At 38.5% G+C, this 17052-nt stretch overlaps 1 protein-coding gene across 1 annotated transcript in view; it reads left to right on the top strand.

Moving 5' to 3' along the window:
* The first annotated feature begins 626 nt into the window (after positions 1 to 626).
* The window catches only part of LOC111620538 (cadherin-related tumor suppressor-like), a 56823-nt gene continuing 40397 nt past the window's right edge, over positions 627 to 17052 (top strand). The window contains exon 1 of the mRNA XM_023362470.1: positions 627 to 6257. Coding sequence (XP_023218238.1) covers positions 1008 to 6257 — 5250 coding nt within the window. The 5' untranslated portion in view covers positions 627 to 1007. The remainder of the gene's footprint in view (positions 6258 to 17052) is intronic.

Below are 17052 nucleotides of genomic sequence, written 5' to 3'. Positions count from 1 at the left end.
TAAAAATGCTAATTACCAGTCAAAATTCCAAAAAATTCCTTTTTTCTTGACAGAAAATCACGGAGGAAACAACAGAAGAGTTCGTTGCACCTTCGCAACTCCACACCGTAAATAGAAAATATATTATTAGAAAAATTAGGCTCAAGAAACGGAAAAATAGAAGAAATTAGGCTGAAAAAAGAGAAAATTTGAAGAAATTAGGCTCAAAAAAGAGGCTGAAAAAAAGAGAAAAATAGAAAAATGATATAGTCGAAGAAAGGAAAAAAATTGGAAAAATAAATGAGTTTTGTTTGAAAAAATAAAGAAAAGTGCCAGACCTGGACGTAGTAAATCCGGAGCCGTCGAAGAGGCAAGGGATAGTTACAAGAGATAAAAGGCTCAAGAGAGAACCAGAGCCTTTGCCTCCTCTGTCGGCCGCACGAGGCGCCACCGTCGAAGGCCGAGGCAATGAGCGACAGCGTCTCCCCTACGTCACGTTTTGCGCTCCGCCTCCTTCTCGGAATGCGGCACTGGCCTCTATTGACATGCAGAGTGGTACGAGGCACGAACGGTAGTAACTAGTGTGTGTGCGTGCAACGTTGTGTATCGTGTGGTCACATTAGAGAAATAGGAGAGACGTAGAGGACTGCTTGGCTGTCTGTCCGTGTGGATCGTGGTTAAAGTGTGCTGGCAACGACTTACGGCGTCGAGAAAAGGAGAGCAGAAAGACTAACTGACGCTGTATTTGCCGTGCCTAGGCAGCCATGGCTACATAGCTGGGCCGGAATCACCAGTTTCTCTCTTGCCCCTAGGCCTTTCGGAATGTTAAGCAGGTTGGGTCGGTGTCGAGCCGCAAGGTGGAGCGAGTCGATGGCTGAAATAATCTCGGAGGCCTTATATTGTAAGATGGACATCTGACGGGGGTTGCCTTCCGTCTTTTATTATGTTAGCATCGCCTGTACGTCTAAGGCTGTAAGTGTTGCCACGCGAAATGTAAGTGCTCCAAGGATGTCTATGTTTTAGCGTGTATGGGGATGACGGTAATGGATAAACCGAAAACCAATCGTAACTCTCGAAATGTTTTTGAGGGTGGTTGGAAAAGATACCACACTCTTCCCAGTTGCTGGAGGTTGAGCTGGATCCTGTTGGCTTTGTTGCTCTTTCTCGTACGTTACGCTCAGGGTCAGGGGCCCGGCGTCCAGGTGACGGGATCTTCTAGGTCCAAGGAAATCGACATGAGAGTGCAGTTCGAACTGGTCGAGGGCCTTCCGCCCGGTACGGTGGTGGGTACCATACCCACCAAGCCCAATTTCACCTACCGCTTCAACGATAACCCTCCCGAATTCCATCTCAATGCCAGCACTGGCATCATTACCACCACAGTGGAGTTGGATCGTGAGTCTCTACCCAGCGATCGCTTCGACCTAGTGGTACTCAGCAGCCAACCTACTTACCCTATCGAGGTGCGTATCATCGTTCTCGACGTCAACGATAATGCTCCTACTTTTCCCGAGCCGGGTATCGAAGTGTCTTTCTCAGAAAGTGCCAACGTGGGTACCAGAGTCATTTTGGATACCGCCACCGACGGTGATGCCGGTGTTAACGACATCACCACCGATTACAAGTTAGTGTCCGGTAATGAAGACGGCAAATTTAGATTAGTGGTCACTACCAATCCCAGTGGTGAGATGCCTTATTTGCATCTAGAAACTATGGGCAGACTCGACAGGGAGGTCAAGTCGTTTTATCAGTTGAATATCTCTGCGCAGGATGGTGGTACCCCCGTCAAAATCGGTCATCTTCAAGTTAACATTAGCATCCTCGACGTGAACGATAACCCACCAATTTTCGATCACAGTGATTATTCGGTGAGTTTAAACGAAAGTGTGCCACCCGGGACTAGTGTTCTTCAAGTGAGAGCTACAGACAACGATATAGGGGATAATTCGAAAATCACATATTTTTTAAGTGACACAGAAACTCAGTTTTCCGTCGATCCTCAGACGGGGATCATCTCTACCGTGGATCATTTGAATTGTCAACAGAATTGTCCACCACCCGACAACTGCCCCAAGAGTTGTGTTTTCACTGTGTTCGCTCGCGATCACGGATCGCCCAGACAAGATGGAAGAGCTTACGTCACAGTTAATCTTTTAGATGCCAACGATCACGATCCGATCATCAGGTTTCGATTTTTTCCATCTACTGCCAATTACGCCACGGTGGACGAGAATGCCCAAAATGGTTCCGTGGTTGCTGCTGTTAGTGTCATCGATTTCGACGAAGGCCCCAACGGGGAGACTACGGTCGACATTCAAGACGGCAACGAATTTAATCATTTTCGACTCGAATCCACCCCCAGTTTCGATATAGTTAGGGTCAGTGCCATTTTAGATAGGGAACAAATTAGTAAATACAATCTAACCATTACTGCTATCGATAAGGGGAGCCCCCCGAGAAGTTCGACGGCTTTTCTTATAATTCACGTGAATGACGTAAACGATCACGAACCCGTGTTCGAAAAAAATGAATACTCTACCGTTCTCAGCGAACTAGTGCCATTGGGTACCTTTGTTTCTGGTATCACAGCCACAGACGAGGATACCGGTATCAATTCTAACATATACTACTCCATTATATCTGGTAACGACAGGAGATGGTTTGCCATGGATATGCTCACAGGTCTAGTGACAACTGTCAGGAGGTTAAACAGAGAGGATCAAGACTTTGTGGAATTAAAAATTTCAGCACGCGACGGTGGACCGAGCCCGAAATGGGCTTACACCTACCTTAAAATCCAAATATTAGATGAAAATGACGAAGCCCCTTCATTTTCTCAGACTTACATTAACGTTTCTCTATCGGAACACGCGCCACCAAATTCCTTGATCACTATCGTTTCTGCCGTCGATAATGATTTGGGAACCAATGGAAGCATCATATACAGCCTGGATCCGGAAATGGAACAGATGTATCCTGGAAAATTCTCCCTGGATTCAACGTACGGTCGTCTGATTGCCAAAATCCAGCTGGATCGCGAAGAGCTCGGGATATACTTCATAAAAGTCATTGCAAAGGATCAAGGACAACCCGCCCTGTCTTCCACGGCAACCGTGCAGTTGAATATCTTGGATGTGAATGATAACACGCCATTTTTCTATCCCAAAATATATTTTACGTCCGTTAATTACGACGTTGCCGTTGGTACTTCAATATGCAAAGTGATGGCCTTCGACCAGGACGAAGGGAGAAACGCAGTCATTGTTTATAATCTGATGAACGGAGACAATAAGTTGTTTGATATTTCCGAAAAAACGGGTATGATTACCGTGAAGAAGAAATTACAGGTGTCTGTGAAATATGAATTATTACTGTCTGCCCAAAATCCTGGTGATAAGGACGTTTCGGATACGGCAACCGTCGTCATCTACAGCAGCGATAATGCCACCGAAAACAATAAAATGGAATTTCAGCAGAAGAACGGGTACCATTTTGAAGTGGAGGAGGATCAATACGCTCGAGAACCCAATGTTGGAAGAGAAGTAGGAAGAGTATACGCCATACCACCGGGTTCCAAATACGTCATTGCAGACGGTGACGAACTAGGATGGTTCAAGATGGACGAAAGAACGGGCATCATCACTACTTCACGAGGTTTGGACCGCGAGAAAAAGAATAGCGTAACTTTGAAAGTAATAGCCTACAGCGCCACGAATTTCGTGACGACCTTTGTGAACGTCACCATTCGAGATGTCAACGATTATCCACCCACCTTTCTCTCACCTGTCAGACAAGTGGAAGTGATGGAAGATTGGCCCGTAGGCAGGGAGGTATATCTGCTTCAGGCTACCGATTTAGACGAGGACATCAATAGCAAGATGGAGTATCACCTCATCTCTAACCCTCAAAATCTCTTCTCTATTAATAAAGTCACGGGAATGATCTACATAAACAAGTCGTTGAGGCACGAAGCTCGTAACAGGTACACCATAGAAGTGATGGTTAGGGATTCTGGGATTCCCTCTTTGTCTAGTAAGATACAATTAGGGATTTTAGTCAACGACGTCAACGATCACGCTCCCATATTCGATCACCTGACATACGAGATATCCCTGATGGAATCGACGTCCGTTAACGACAGGTTTTACGCACTGCACGCCAGTGATTCCGACTTTGAGGAAAACGGCAGAATCACTTACAACATCGTGGATGGCAACGAGGAAAACAAATTCGCCATTTTTCCGGACGGATATATCTACGTCAGAAGTTCGTTGGATCGAGAGAAGCGTGACTATTACGCTCTAACCGTTACGGCAACGGATAATGGCACCAAACCGCGCACCTCTTCTGCCTACGTCATCATTCACATCATCGACGAGAACGACAATGCACCAGTGTTTAGCAATGACACCTTTGTTTTCTACATACCAGAGAACGAACCGCCGGACACTTACGTTGGCAAGTTGTCCGCCGAAGACGGTGACAAGGGGCGAAATGCCGAACTTACCTACTCCATCAGCACCAACCAACACGACTTTTTAGTGGACCCCAAATCTGGTTTCATCAGGACGCAAAACTATTTCGATCGAGAGAAACTTGTGGAAATTTCTGGTCATGACTACATCGTTATAGAGGCAGTGGTTATGGATGGAGGGGTAACGAGGCTTCGAGACGAAGCCAAAGTTACGGTGTATATAGCCGACGTTAATGATAACGTACCACAATTTATTCGCACACCTTACAGAGCAGCTGTTTCCGAAGGTGCTCCAACCAGGACTCTAATCGTTAGAGTGAGTGCCACAGATGCGGATGACGGTTTGAATGGCAACGTGGTCTACTCCATTACGGGTGGGAACACCGACGACAGTTTCGTCATCGACCAGGATGCTGGACAGATCACTCTGCTGAAATCTTTGGATAGAGAAAGCGTTTCCCGTTACGTCCTCACCATAGAAGCTAGAGACAGCGGGGAGATGGCCATACTCTCCTCCACGGCCACAGTCACCATAGACGTGTTGGACGAGAACGATAACTCTCCCCAATTTTCCGTCTCCACCCTACACATAGAGATACTAGAGAACACCCCGGTGAATATGAAAATATTTAATTTTACCGCCACCGATGCGGATTTGGGACTGAATGGGGAGATTACGTATTCCATTGTTGCGGGTAATATAAAAGAAACCTTCAAGGTCGATGCCGGTACCGGTGTGCTTTACGTGTCTAGGCCATTAGACTTCGAGGAGCAGAGCGTTTATCATTTGAATATCACTGCCAGCGACGGTGGTGCTCCCAGGCTGACTTCCACCCTCCAATTTACCATCAGGATTTTGGACGTTAACGACAACGCTCCCACTTTTTCCAACGTGGCACTGGTGAGGCAAATCGAAGAGGGAATCGCCATAAATAGCCCCATACTGACAGTGGTGGCTGAAGATAAGGATTCGGGTGATAATGGCAAGGTAATCTATGGCTTGATCGATCAGGAACCACCTGGAAATCACTTCTCCATCAAGCGCAATACCGGTGTCGTAACCACCACTCATCAGATCGATAGGGAATACAGCGATACATTCCGTTTGAGAGTCGTGGCTTACGACATGGGATTGCCTAAACCCCTGTCTGCCGAGAAGACCGTGACGATTATAGTGGAGGACGTCAACGACAATGCCCCCACCTTCGTTTCTATGGATACCGGCGTCCTACCCGAAAATTCGGAAAGGGGTTTCGTGGTGATGACGTTATCGGCAGTGGATCCTGACGCCAATATGAACGGTATGGTAAATTACGAACTGGTAGACGGTAATCACGATTTATTTTTTCTGGATCGTACCACGGGCGATCTTTACCTATCCAGGAAAGTGGATCAACCCGACGTCATCTATACTTTAACGGTGCAGGCTACGGATCAAGCTCCTGGTGCATACAGGAAGACGTCAAGAAGTAAAATTACCGTGGTCGGTACCACCGATCGCCCGACTGGTCCAGTTTTTTCTTCGTCGGAGTACCTTGGTTCCGTGTTCGAAAACGAACGCGTAGGTACCAGCATTCTAGGTGTCAGAGCTCAGTATAAGAGCGGTTCGGCTACCGTTTCCTACTATTTAACTGGGATATATTCAGAGGATGTACCACAGAAGCGCGTGTTTGCCATCAATCGTCAGAGTGGCGTCATCACCACCGCAGCCGTTCTGGATCGAGAAAGTGGAGCTCACGTTTACGAATTGGTAGTTTACGCCGTGGACATCTCGGCACCCAGCCCCCACACCACTAAAACAAAGGTAAGTGACGTCACACTTATGTTCTTCCGCGGATTTTCTCGCGACCGAAAAAAAAACTGCTATTAAGAAACGTGGAGGTTATTGTCCAATTTGCCGCTTTTCCCCATCACGTTTTTTCTCAAAATAAACTACACGATCCCTCAAACGACAGGTGGGAATGTTTCGGAAATATAAACAGGTAGAAGAACCTTTGACGAGATGGACGTACGACCTAACCCTGGAGCTACTGCAGAATTGGGTCATTAACTAAAATTAGTTTGTCCACATGTTATAGACGGTTGCAAAATTCACTCCCGTTTTTTGGTGGAGGAGTAGAAAAAGGCTGTTAGACAACATCCATGTTTTTTTTCTCTCTCTCTCTCTCTCCGTCTAAATAACCCAAAGATTTATTACTCCGGGTGTATCGGCCTTTTAAACAGAAATTTAATAGATTTTTCTGTATCCAATTTTAATAATGAAGTTTCGCCTACTTAATTATCCACTTTAATACTCGATAATAGGCCATTTAATAAAATAAAACCATGCTAAATGGTGTTAGCCTCTTAGAAAATGGGGGAGGAACTTCACACAGGTAACACGGATTCGTTTTTTTTTGTTTATTTATTTATTGTGAGACAATACGGAAGAGTTCCGTGTGGAACACTTAATTTAAGAGCTGTAAATAATTTAATTGTAATTAGTAATGGGCTCTGTTACCTAATTAAGGGCTGTAGATAACCTGAAAATAGGTTATGTACCATCTAAAAATAGCTTTGTGTGGTTGGTTAAGGTCTCTGGTAATTGTCTTTCGGTTAATTAAGTAGTCTGATGATTTAGTTTATTTAAGAAGATTTCTTTTTTTTATAGGGAAGAATTCTAAACAATTTTTCTGTAATTTGTTAAAGGGTATTATGTTTTATTTAACTTCAAATGAGATTGGTGTTAAGGTAGAAGGTTTGGGATAAGACAATACAACACATGGGCGATATGCCAAGGAGGAATGGACTTTCTGTGGGAAATTGACATCTATTTATGTGGTAGACACGAAGAAACTTCGGAAAACTTCACCTGCGACCATTGTTAACCTGATTTCTTCCGTTGAAAGTCACCAAATGTACTTAGGTACTTCATAGATTTTCATGGCTTCAATTGAAATTTACCTTCCGAAGTTTGTCGTTATTAAAATAATTAAAAAATAATAATAATACCTAAAAAACGAAGAAAAATGGGACCGATATAAGCTACCGTTAATAGGATAGAATAAATAAATGACTTCTGGTTTTACCGGTGTGACAGTGAACCATAGCAGAGACGTGTTTTGCTGCCTTTAGAAGCAGAAGCGAGGCACATGTTGTGATAGGAAGCCGGGGTTAGCTAAGACGAAAACATGCTCCAACCAATGCATTCTGTGTTATTAGATAAGGAGAAGATAGCGCAAACATTTGTCACCGTCTTCTTCACACCGCAACTCACCACAGCAATGGCAACGCACGGATCCTCTTAAGAAATCCTCAGAAGAAACAACGTTCGAGCAATTATATAACACGGAAAAAAATGGCATAAATTCGAATTTTTTTCGGGGGAGGGAGAGCGATTATTAAGCGGGTTGTAAGTTTAAAAATAGCACAATTAGATTATCTTTGCATCTCGTGCGAAGTGAAAGAATCCTTTCATAAAACACCGGCGTTGAGATGTTAATTGGATGTTGCTCGAAGCAGAGCGAAACACCTTGAACGGGATGCACCTTTTTCTACGTGTTACTACCCCCTTGAGGTGTTTTATTCCTCTCCTCCCATAACACACTAGTCTATTGAAAGTTTGAGATTCTCACTCCTTCGGGGAAAGTAAAATATTATTAACTATAGACATGCAATATGGCCATTCCTTATAATAACTCAATGTCCGCTAAAGCATGATTGCTGGGATGGAGACTGCTCAATGCCCCTCTATCCGGTCTCGTGTATCTAGAATTATCTATCTGGATGATAAATTCGAATCTGTATACAGAATTTCCTTACTTTTTTTCAATTTTTTTCAGCAAGTTCCACCCGTTTTCTATCGTTTAAGTGCTCCTGTTATATATAATTTATTATAGAAAAATGCGAGATTTATTTGTAACGTAATTATCGTTAATTCGAAGAGGCGAAACGTTAAAGTGAGGTAAATTTTTAACTTTTATACGATATCGGCGAATAATGTAAATACAAATCTCCAATTTCGGTCAGAATTTTCGCATCTAAATTCGTTATAACGAGGTAAATCGGAGTTCAACTCTTGGTGTTTTGTATAATGGGTATCGTGGATTGCCCAACAGTTACTGGATGTTTAAAACCACTAAACAATCGCGTATTCGCGCCTGACCACGTGAAATTTCCCGGGTTTTTTCCACGTTAAATAGGGGCCAAAATGTCCTCTCTGGGAGGCACAGATCACCCGTGTGTTGCGTTGCCTCATCCCATCAATCCAACGCTGAATTAGGATGTTTTAAATAACAGAAGGGATCTTTTGCAGAAAATTAAAAATAAATTCGACTTGGTTTACTTCAATTTAACGAATAAAAGAATCCACATTCGTCTTAACGCCAGTTAACAAGTAGGAAAACACGCGTTATGTAACGATCGTCGTAAAGTGTTGGAAAATATTTCAAAAATCTCTTCCTCCATTTAACGCAAGAATAATAGGTTAATGGAAGTTTAATGGTCGATATAACGAATTATCTAACGGAAGCCATTTATTGTCAATTGTGAGTTCTCTATCGATCTCTCAATATAAGGCCTAGAAATATAATAGAAAATAATCAATCTCTTGTAAGAAATAATTAATATTTAATATAGAATTTTCGAATTATTCTATCGGATCTACCGACAATATTATCTTTATCGTCACGAGTGGAAGAATAAAGATTATAAATGAGACAGATCGCCTCTCCGACTATTATTTTTGTCGTAAAATTGATTTTACGACCTGTTCTATTCCCATACGTGAAATAACTGAAAGGGAACTAATTCCTACTGCTTAGCACATAACTTCCTAATCAGTTGATAAAACAAAAGGAGTAATTGAAGTAGAAGCACTTTTCTTCGTCACACTATAGACGTTGCTGAACGTTCCCTCTTTGCAAACACAGAAAACGTCATTAGAAACTTGCACCGACAACATAGACAGGAATAGTGCATTCATTTTTAACTGTCCACACCCAGAAATCTTCAGGATTTCTTTATTTTCGGGCGCAAATTTGTAATTTCTTCCATCTCGGTATCATTAGAGTTTGCTGACCGTCCATCGCTTTGCAAACATAGAAAACTTCACTCGAAAATCGTATCGACGGTGTAAACGGGTACGGATCATCCATTTTTAACTATTCACACTCAGAAATCTAAAAGATTTCTTTATTTTTGGCCTAAATTTAAAATTTCGTACAGCTTAGTATTATTACAGGTTGCTGCTGAACGTCCATCGCTTTGCAAACATAGAAAACTTCACTCGAAAATCGTTTCGACGGTGTAAACGAATTTAGTGCATCCATTTTTAAGTATCTACACCTGGAAAGCTGAAAGATTTCTTTATTTTCGTGTCTAAATGCGCCATTTCTTCCAACTTAGGAAGTATTTTTAGAGTGGAGGGAAGTCAAACAGAGTCTTAGCGAATATATTATAGCGGTAAAGACCTCCTACTGCTCTAAAAAGAAGGAGTGCAATGTAGATTGGGAGTATTACGAGCGAATCACTCGGGCGTAGATTGAGGAGTGTGAAGATTTTGACTACTCTACAAGTAAGCGATGTCTGTGGCTCTCCACCAATGACGATAAGAATAATAGCCCTTTGTTCGTTTGCATAAATTAGACGTTGGAATAAATTAAAATAACATCCCGAGTGAAATTATGATTTATCGTATTTTTGTAATAAATTTGAAGGTAATTTAAGTAATTTTTTTTTGTTTTTTTTGTGGTGGGGAGAATTCAAAATACAAAAAATACATCGCTTAACTTTTGTTTTTTTTTTAATTTGTGTAATTTATCCTTCTGTAATTTTATATATATTCGTTAATTGTTTAAATTTTACGTTATTTTATACATATTTTCCTTTATGAAACCCAAAAAACCCATTAATTAATTAATTAATATTGAAGTTTTTTAAAAAAAATTAGAGAAAATCCTACAAACTCTCGAATAAAATTTGTGACTATTGATATTATATATTCTTATTGTTCGTAATTGTGAAATTAATTAATTATCTAAGTGTAACAAATGATTATATGACGTTTAATATTAATACACATAAATAATTAATACACATTGTTGATTGAATTTATTTAATTAACAGATTGTAAATTAAAAACCCATTTTTTACCCCTTTTTTTCTAATCACTCTTATTAAATTCTACAAATCTAAACTTTGCTTTTGTCACGTTAACACTTACACTTCTGTTCGTGTGTATGTGTGTTAACAATTGTTTATTCACGTTAACACTTCTATCCATTTGTATCACTTCTGCTTTCTCACACTTTTATTTCTAACACTTGTATTGATAACATTAACAATGCCTGTTCCTAACATTTCTGACTAGTCATACTTAATGTAATAATACTTATAAACAATCCCTTTACCTAATGCTTCTGTCTATTCTTCTTCCACTAATATGCCTACTCACACTTCCATTTCTTACACTTTCTTTCCTCACATCTATTTCTAACACGTACAGTACGTAATACTTCTATCTATTTAACACTTATGCTTGCTCCTTATACTCTTATTCATTCGTGTTAACACTTCTATCTACTTCTAACACTCTTACTCACTCACATTTCTATTTCTAACACCTGCAATGATAACACTAACAGTGCCAGCCTAACACTACTATCTATTTACGTAAACACTTCTGTCACTATCTATTTCCGACACTTCTACCCGTTTATACTTCTGTTTACACCTTAACACTTCCACTCTAAAGTATAGAAGAGAGATTCCTCGAATGGTTTCTGCAATACACCAGAATACATACACAAGAAGTAAAAATAGTGTATTTACTCCTATGAATTTTGGATACTGTAAAATATAACAAAGAAACACAAGCGAATAACAGTTTTAGGAAGAGGGCTAACGGAATATTTGGATACTTTATCGATAGTTTTCGCAGGATATTGTGTACAGCTTGCGGGGAAGGAAAGAACAGATGGCAGAAACAGTGAAAAGGTGGTGGCAAATAATATGACTTCTGGGGATTTAGCGGATGTCGTTGCACATATTGACAGAAGACCCACAAACATTTGGTAAATATACGTATATCTCCAGGCATATTATTATTTAAAAGGATATCAGGCGTGCATACGGTGATACCAACAATACATGAAGTATCAAGAATATCAGGCATAGGCTAGTGATTAATATAAAAGTATCGTTATACAGGAATTTCTTTGCTACACCTCGAAATAACGAACTTGGAAAACGTTATATCGAATGAAATTTTGAATGTTTTTTTTTTTTTAGCAAAAATTTATTTACAAGTGTGTTGTACTGTACGTGCTTGCCGATTGTTTCTCACGTGTAATACGTTGTTTACTGTACAATTTTCATGTAATTTTCAGTAAAAATAAGCTCTTGGAACTCGTTTTTTTTACACGAAATTTATGTAAAAATTTTGTTTTTACTCCATTGATATACAATGTATCCATCAGTAATTACTTGTAGTAATCGATAGGTCTTGTACAGAACGTTTAATAATCGAAACATAAGAAAAAAAGAACTCAAACAATTACGTGCGCTATTTATGATCACTTGTAATCATGTATAATAATTACAAGTCATCATGCATTGCACCTTATGTACTGTACAAGGAATTCATGCGCTAACACGTAGTCGTGTATTCTACTGTACTTAAGTGTTAAGTGTTGGCACGTTTATCAGTAATTATACGAATTGTTTACGATACGAAACGTAGATTAATCAATTACGAATTGTTTTTCAATCTAATTGTGAAGCCAGGATTAATACAGTATTGAAGCTTAAAGCGTAGTTGTTGTTTACCAACACCTCGTGTAGGCCTTGTATAATAGTAGTGGACTTTATACACTACAATAGTGGACCTTATATATAGTAAATTCAGCAATATTGAACTTCATACCCTTAGCAGTAATGGACTTTATACACTTTACATTCAATTGAATCAATCAATTTATCGATGTAGTGTATTATACTTTACATTCTTTACAGTATTATTGGCTTAATTTAATATATTTTACAAATTATACACTTATGTCAAGTGAATGCATTACCGAAGGGTTGCGTAAGAAGGGGTTTTATTATAATTTTTTCCACTTTCTCCTCAACTCCGAATCATGTCGTTGCCCAATATCTTGTCATCTAAGAATAGAAGACTATCATCTTTTCTGAGAAAAAGTCCATATTTGTTTATTTCTAGACAGGTTATTTATTCGGAGATGGCACAACCGATTATTTTCTTCTAACATCTGGCAAGAGACGGCTCTTTGTTGTCTCTCTCTAGTCAACAACACTTTGTTAAATGAAATCTGATTGGCTGTAAATTATACAAAAGTCTATGCACGTATCAGTTTTCATTATCCAGACTTACAAATTTCAATTGTAAATGTAGAGTTTATAAGGTAGGAAATTCCGGTATTCTGAACGTGGGGTATGGGATTTTCTGTAGATAAATGTAAAAAGATTACACAACTTTTAAACTTTTGGTTAAGGGGTGTATAACCCTTTTTTTCCTGTTTAAAAACACTTATTTTTTAACAGTGATAAAATTCGTTGCTGAAAAATTATATTATTTATTTTTGCCCCTCTTGCGATATTATAAACCTTCCTTTTCTGATAGTTATTATCTTATACTTTTGATTTTTTCTGTGAAGCATCTCCTGTTCTTCACTACGCTTTATTTTTCGTGGATCGTCTCCTGTTCCTTCTTCTACCTTTCCTACGCCTTATTTTTCTGTGGATCGTCTCCTGTTCCTTCTTCTACCTTTCCTACGCCTTATTTTTCTGTGGATCGTCTCCTGTTTCTTCTTCTACCTTTCCTACGCTTTATTTTTCTGTGGATCATCTCCTATGTTTTCTGACTTATTTTTCCTATAATGTTTTTCCTTTCGGTGAAGTCCTTACTTTTCTATTAATTATCCTAGAAATCACTATTCTTTACGTGTATAACGAACAATTTAGCTCACTCCTTTGAGAGTTCATTACATAGAGAATCCACTGTAATTTTATATAATTTTTACTATATGTAAAACTTTGTTTTATGTAAAATATACCTATTAATATAAGGATTTATATATGAAAATATTGGGATTTGTATATAAAAATGCAGGGATTAATATGAAGATTTGTATCAATATGTTAAATATAGGGATTTATACAGAGGTTAGGTCAAAAAACAGGCGACGTGTTACAGCTGATTTCCTGCATTTTCCTCAGCAATTTCGGAAAAATAATAAAATTTCTTTATTCTTTGGCCCTCCCCTATCGCAAACAATAAAAAATCACACGTCACAACGCATTAATTCTATAGGTTTTCTACGTAAGAACACAAATATACAGTTGGACGAGCGAGTGTAAAAATGATTCGGGGGTGAAGGAAAGTAAGCCAAATGACAGACACCAAGTTTAAATTTTGCATTTACTTTTTTCTTCCGGCCACGGACCAAAGGGGGGGGGACGAAAATTCGATTTTAATTACGTAATGCGTGTATAGAAAACTATTAAATAATGCAGCTTTACCATTCAACTTTTCATTGCCCGTAACGAACAGAGGTTAAGGTTAGTCATTTCTAGGTCATGAGTCACGAGTTACCTAATTCTATATTTTTCTTTCGTTCCTTCTTTTAGCCCCGGGGGAATGCCAACAAAGTGAATTTCACACCATAAAGCATTGGGATAATATCGCATTGTTTTCTTTACTTTACCGCCAACATAAATAATAATATATTTAAAGTCTACATGCGGAATATCTTCTATGTTATTTCTCTCGAAGGGAAGATACGACGCCTTTTTTTCACCTGGTGTCGCGTTAGAGAGGTTATTTTTCTTGAAAGATGAAGCTTTAGAACAATTTTACCTACTTTAAGAGGTTAATTTTCTTGTAGTACACATCTTTCTCCCTTACGCCATTGTTTCCTTCCTAGTTCCATAGTAAGAAAGGCAGAAAACAAGGAAGGAAACAATGGTGTTTCCTAGCAATATACAGATACTGGAGGGTAGAAGAAGAAAGCTGTTATCGAGGTGGATGCCAAGTATTTTGGTACATTCAGTTTCATCCTCAGGCAACGTTTTCCAATATATCGGCTGGCCCCATGCTAAGGGGAAGATTCTCTAGGCACAAACACACATATACATTACTGAAGTGAGGGGCGTGATAAGTTTACTTCTTGTAAGGGCTCGAAATTTTTATCCATCGATCCCTCCCCCCACTGTAAAATTTATTGTAATATATTATTTAAATATCTCGCTATATAAACACGTCACCACTTTCTTTCTTTATTTATCTATTTATTTTGGTGGTGTGTCGGAGGGGTGGTGGTAATCTTCTACATCTTGTAGCATACAATTTTAAGTCGTATCTGTCGATCCACTTTATTTTCTCCTCATGTCTTATAAGTCGCAGACATCCTCTGACCTTGGATGATCAGACCATAAGTGACTTCGGTCGTTCGACCCCTCCCAATTGCTTGAAGAAAAACTCTGTTTATAACATAAAATGGCGACGGTCCGGGCAGACATACGGACACTCCAAATTATATCTCTCAAATCCTTTCGAGTTTTCTCGTGTTTTACAGTTATAAATTGTACTTTATATTCTCTGCCACTCTTATTTTTTTCGTTTGTAACCTGTAAAATTACATCGGCCCCTCTGCTTTTTAGTAAAAATACAAAATATTAAAGTGAATTTATCATTTAATTTAAAAATGTAATCGCTTCTTTACGCTGGAACCATTAAACTCTAAGTAAGAATAGTTAAAGCGATTTTAATTACGTTTTAATTTAATTTTAATTAATTTAACGCTGTGATTTTTATTAAAAATTAAATTTTTATTGCGTTTTTTTGGTTTAAAAACGACATTTAATTTAATTTAATTTTTTCTCTCATAAATGAGACAAACGATTGAAGGCTCGGCCTGTTGCTTATTGCTTCTTCAAGTTTTCCATGTAAACTTTTCAGAAAATTTAATAAAATTACCATTTTTAACTTATTTTATTCAATTTTCTTCCATAATTTTTTATCTCAAACCTATTTTTTTCAGTGTTTATTTCTAGAAAAGCCTTTACTCTTGGCTCACTTCTTCCCTCATAATGTGAAGTCTGCGTGGTGCTTGTTACTTTTCCATGTAAAATTCCGAAAATTCGCCTTTTTTTGCCATAGTTTATGAAATTTTCTTCTATATTCTATCATAATTTTTAAACAAAACCCATTTTTTCAATGTTAATCTTTTACTTTTGGTTCACTTCTCCCTCATACATGCAACCGGAGTAGTACAAAGGCTTGAAGGATCTACGTGTTGCTTGTTGTTTTTCCATATAAAATTTTCATCAAATTAAAAAAAAACATGCTGAAAATCTCCATTTTTCATCTTAGTTTATGAAATTCTCTTCCACATTACACCACAATTTTCAGCAAAAAAAAAAACCTTTTTCTTTTGGTGTTTACCTTCAGAAAAGTCTTGAGAATCCATTTTTTAGGGTCTTGTGTTAGGTGTAATGTTTTTTCCCTCACTTCCACTCGATAGTCAACAGAAAGGCCCCCTAAATGATAAACTTGTGCCAGTTTTTAATCATTATTTTAGCCGTGTTTAGGCGTTTTAAATCAATATTATTGATCTATCAAACGTAGAAAAATGGTCATTTCGAGGTTGTCCGCATCAAATTTTTCTCCATGTTTCATCATTAATCATGGAAATGTGGTGTCAGTCGGCCATTATCTCGGATTCTATGGCTGATTATCTTGATAAAAAACCATTAACTCGAATTGTATACATGAGAAAAAAAAAAGAGCACGCTTGATAAATCTCTTATGCTTATGAGCATAGATCTTCAAAGAGGGGTGGTATTATTCATTAAACCCCCGTTAAAAAAATGGGAATTTCTATCCTCTTCCAGTTTATTTTTAAGAAAATATTCCATCCTTGAAATTTGTTATATTTTAATGCAAATCTTTCTTCCTTTCTCCCTCCCCTTGAGCCATCAAATGGGGAGTTAAAATTGTAATTAATTTGTATAACCTCTTTAGAAATGGGCTTATGATTTATGTGATTAATGGTCACATGATCAATACGTAATTTGCTCTAACTGGAATATCGTTAATGGCTGCTTAAACCCCCCTCCTCCATGATAGATGATATCCCATCATTTGTTGTTATTATTTATGCTGTTTGATGCTATATTAAAATGTATTATGTGTGATAAGTTCATTACTATGGCTAGTAATCGTAAGGGTGGATTGGCATTCTCTCCAGTGTCACTCCAACCACTTAAATAACATAATTTATGCTAAATCTTGTCGAAAAAACTGCACATTTTTTCAATTATTTGGTGTATAAATAGCACTTCTTATACTCTTTATGCATACATTTTGAATATTTCTATGCTTCTATTCATTCCAATAATAGGTTTGAGCTGCTCATCTATAGGATTATATTATAGAAAAAGTGTAGGGTATGGTGTAATAAACTGTATATTTATTGTATAAGTCGTGGGTTCGGTTCCAAAGCGGTTTTTCTGTTTTCTACGAATGAACAGGAGGATTTTAAGGATCATTTGTGATTATTTATCGATAAAAACTATGCTGTAAGTCGTGGGTTCGGTTC

The sequence above is a fragment of the Centruroides sculpturatus genome, unplaced genomic scaffold, assembly GCF_000671375.1.
Source record: "Centruroides sculpturatus isolate CEXI.00-Female unplaced genomic scaffold, Cexi_2.0 scaffold74, whole genome shotgun sequence".
In the NCBI taxonomy this organism is placed as follows: Eukaryota; Metazoa; Arthropoda; class Arachnida; order Scorpiones; family Buthidae; genus Centruroides; species Centruroides sculpturatus.
The sequence above is the reverse complement of the archived record's forward strand: the minus strand, read 5'-3'. Positions and strand labels throughout refer to the sequence as shown.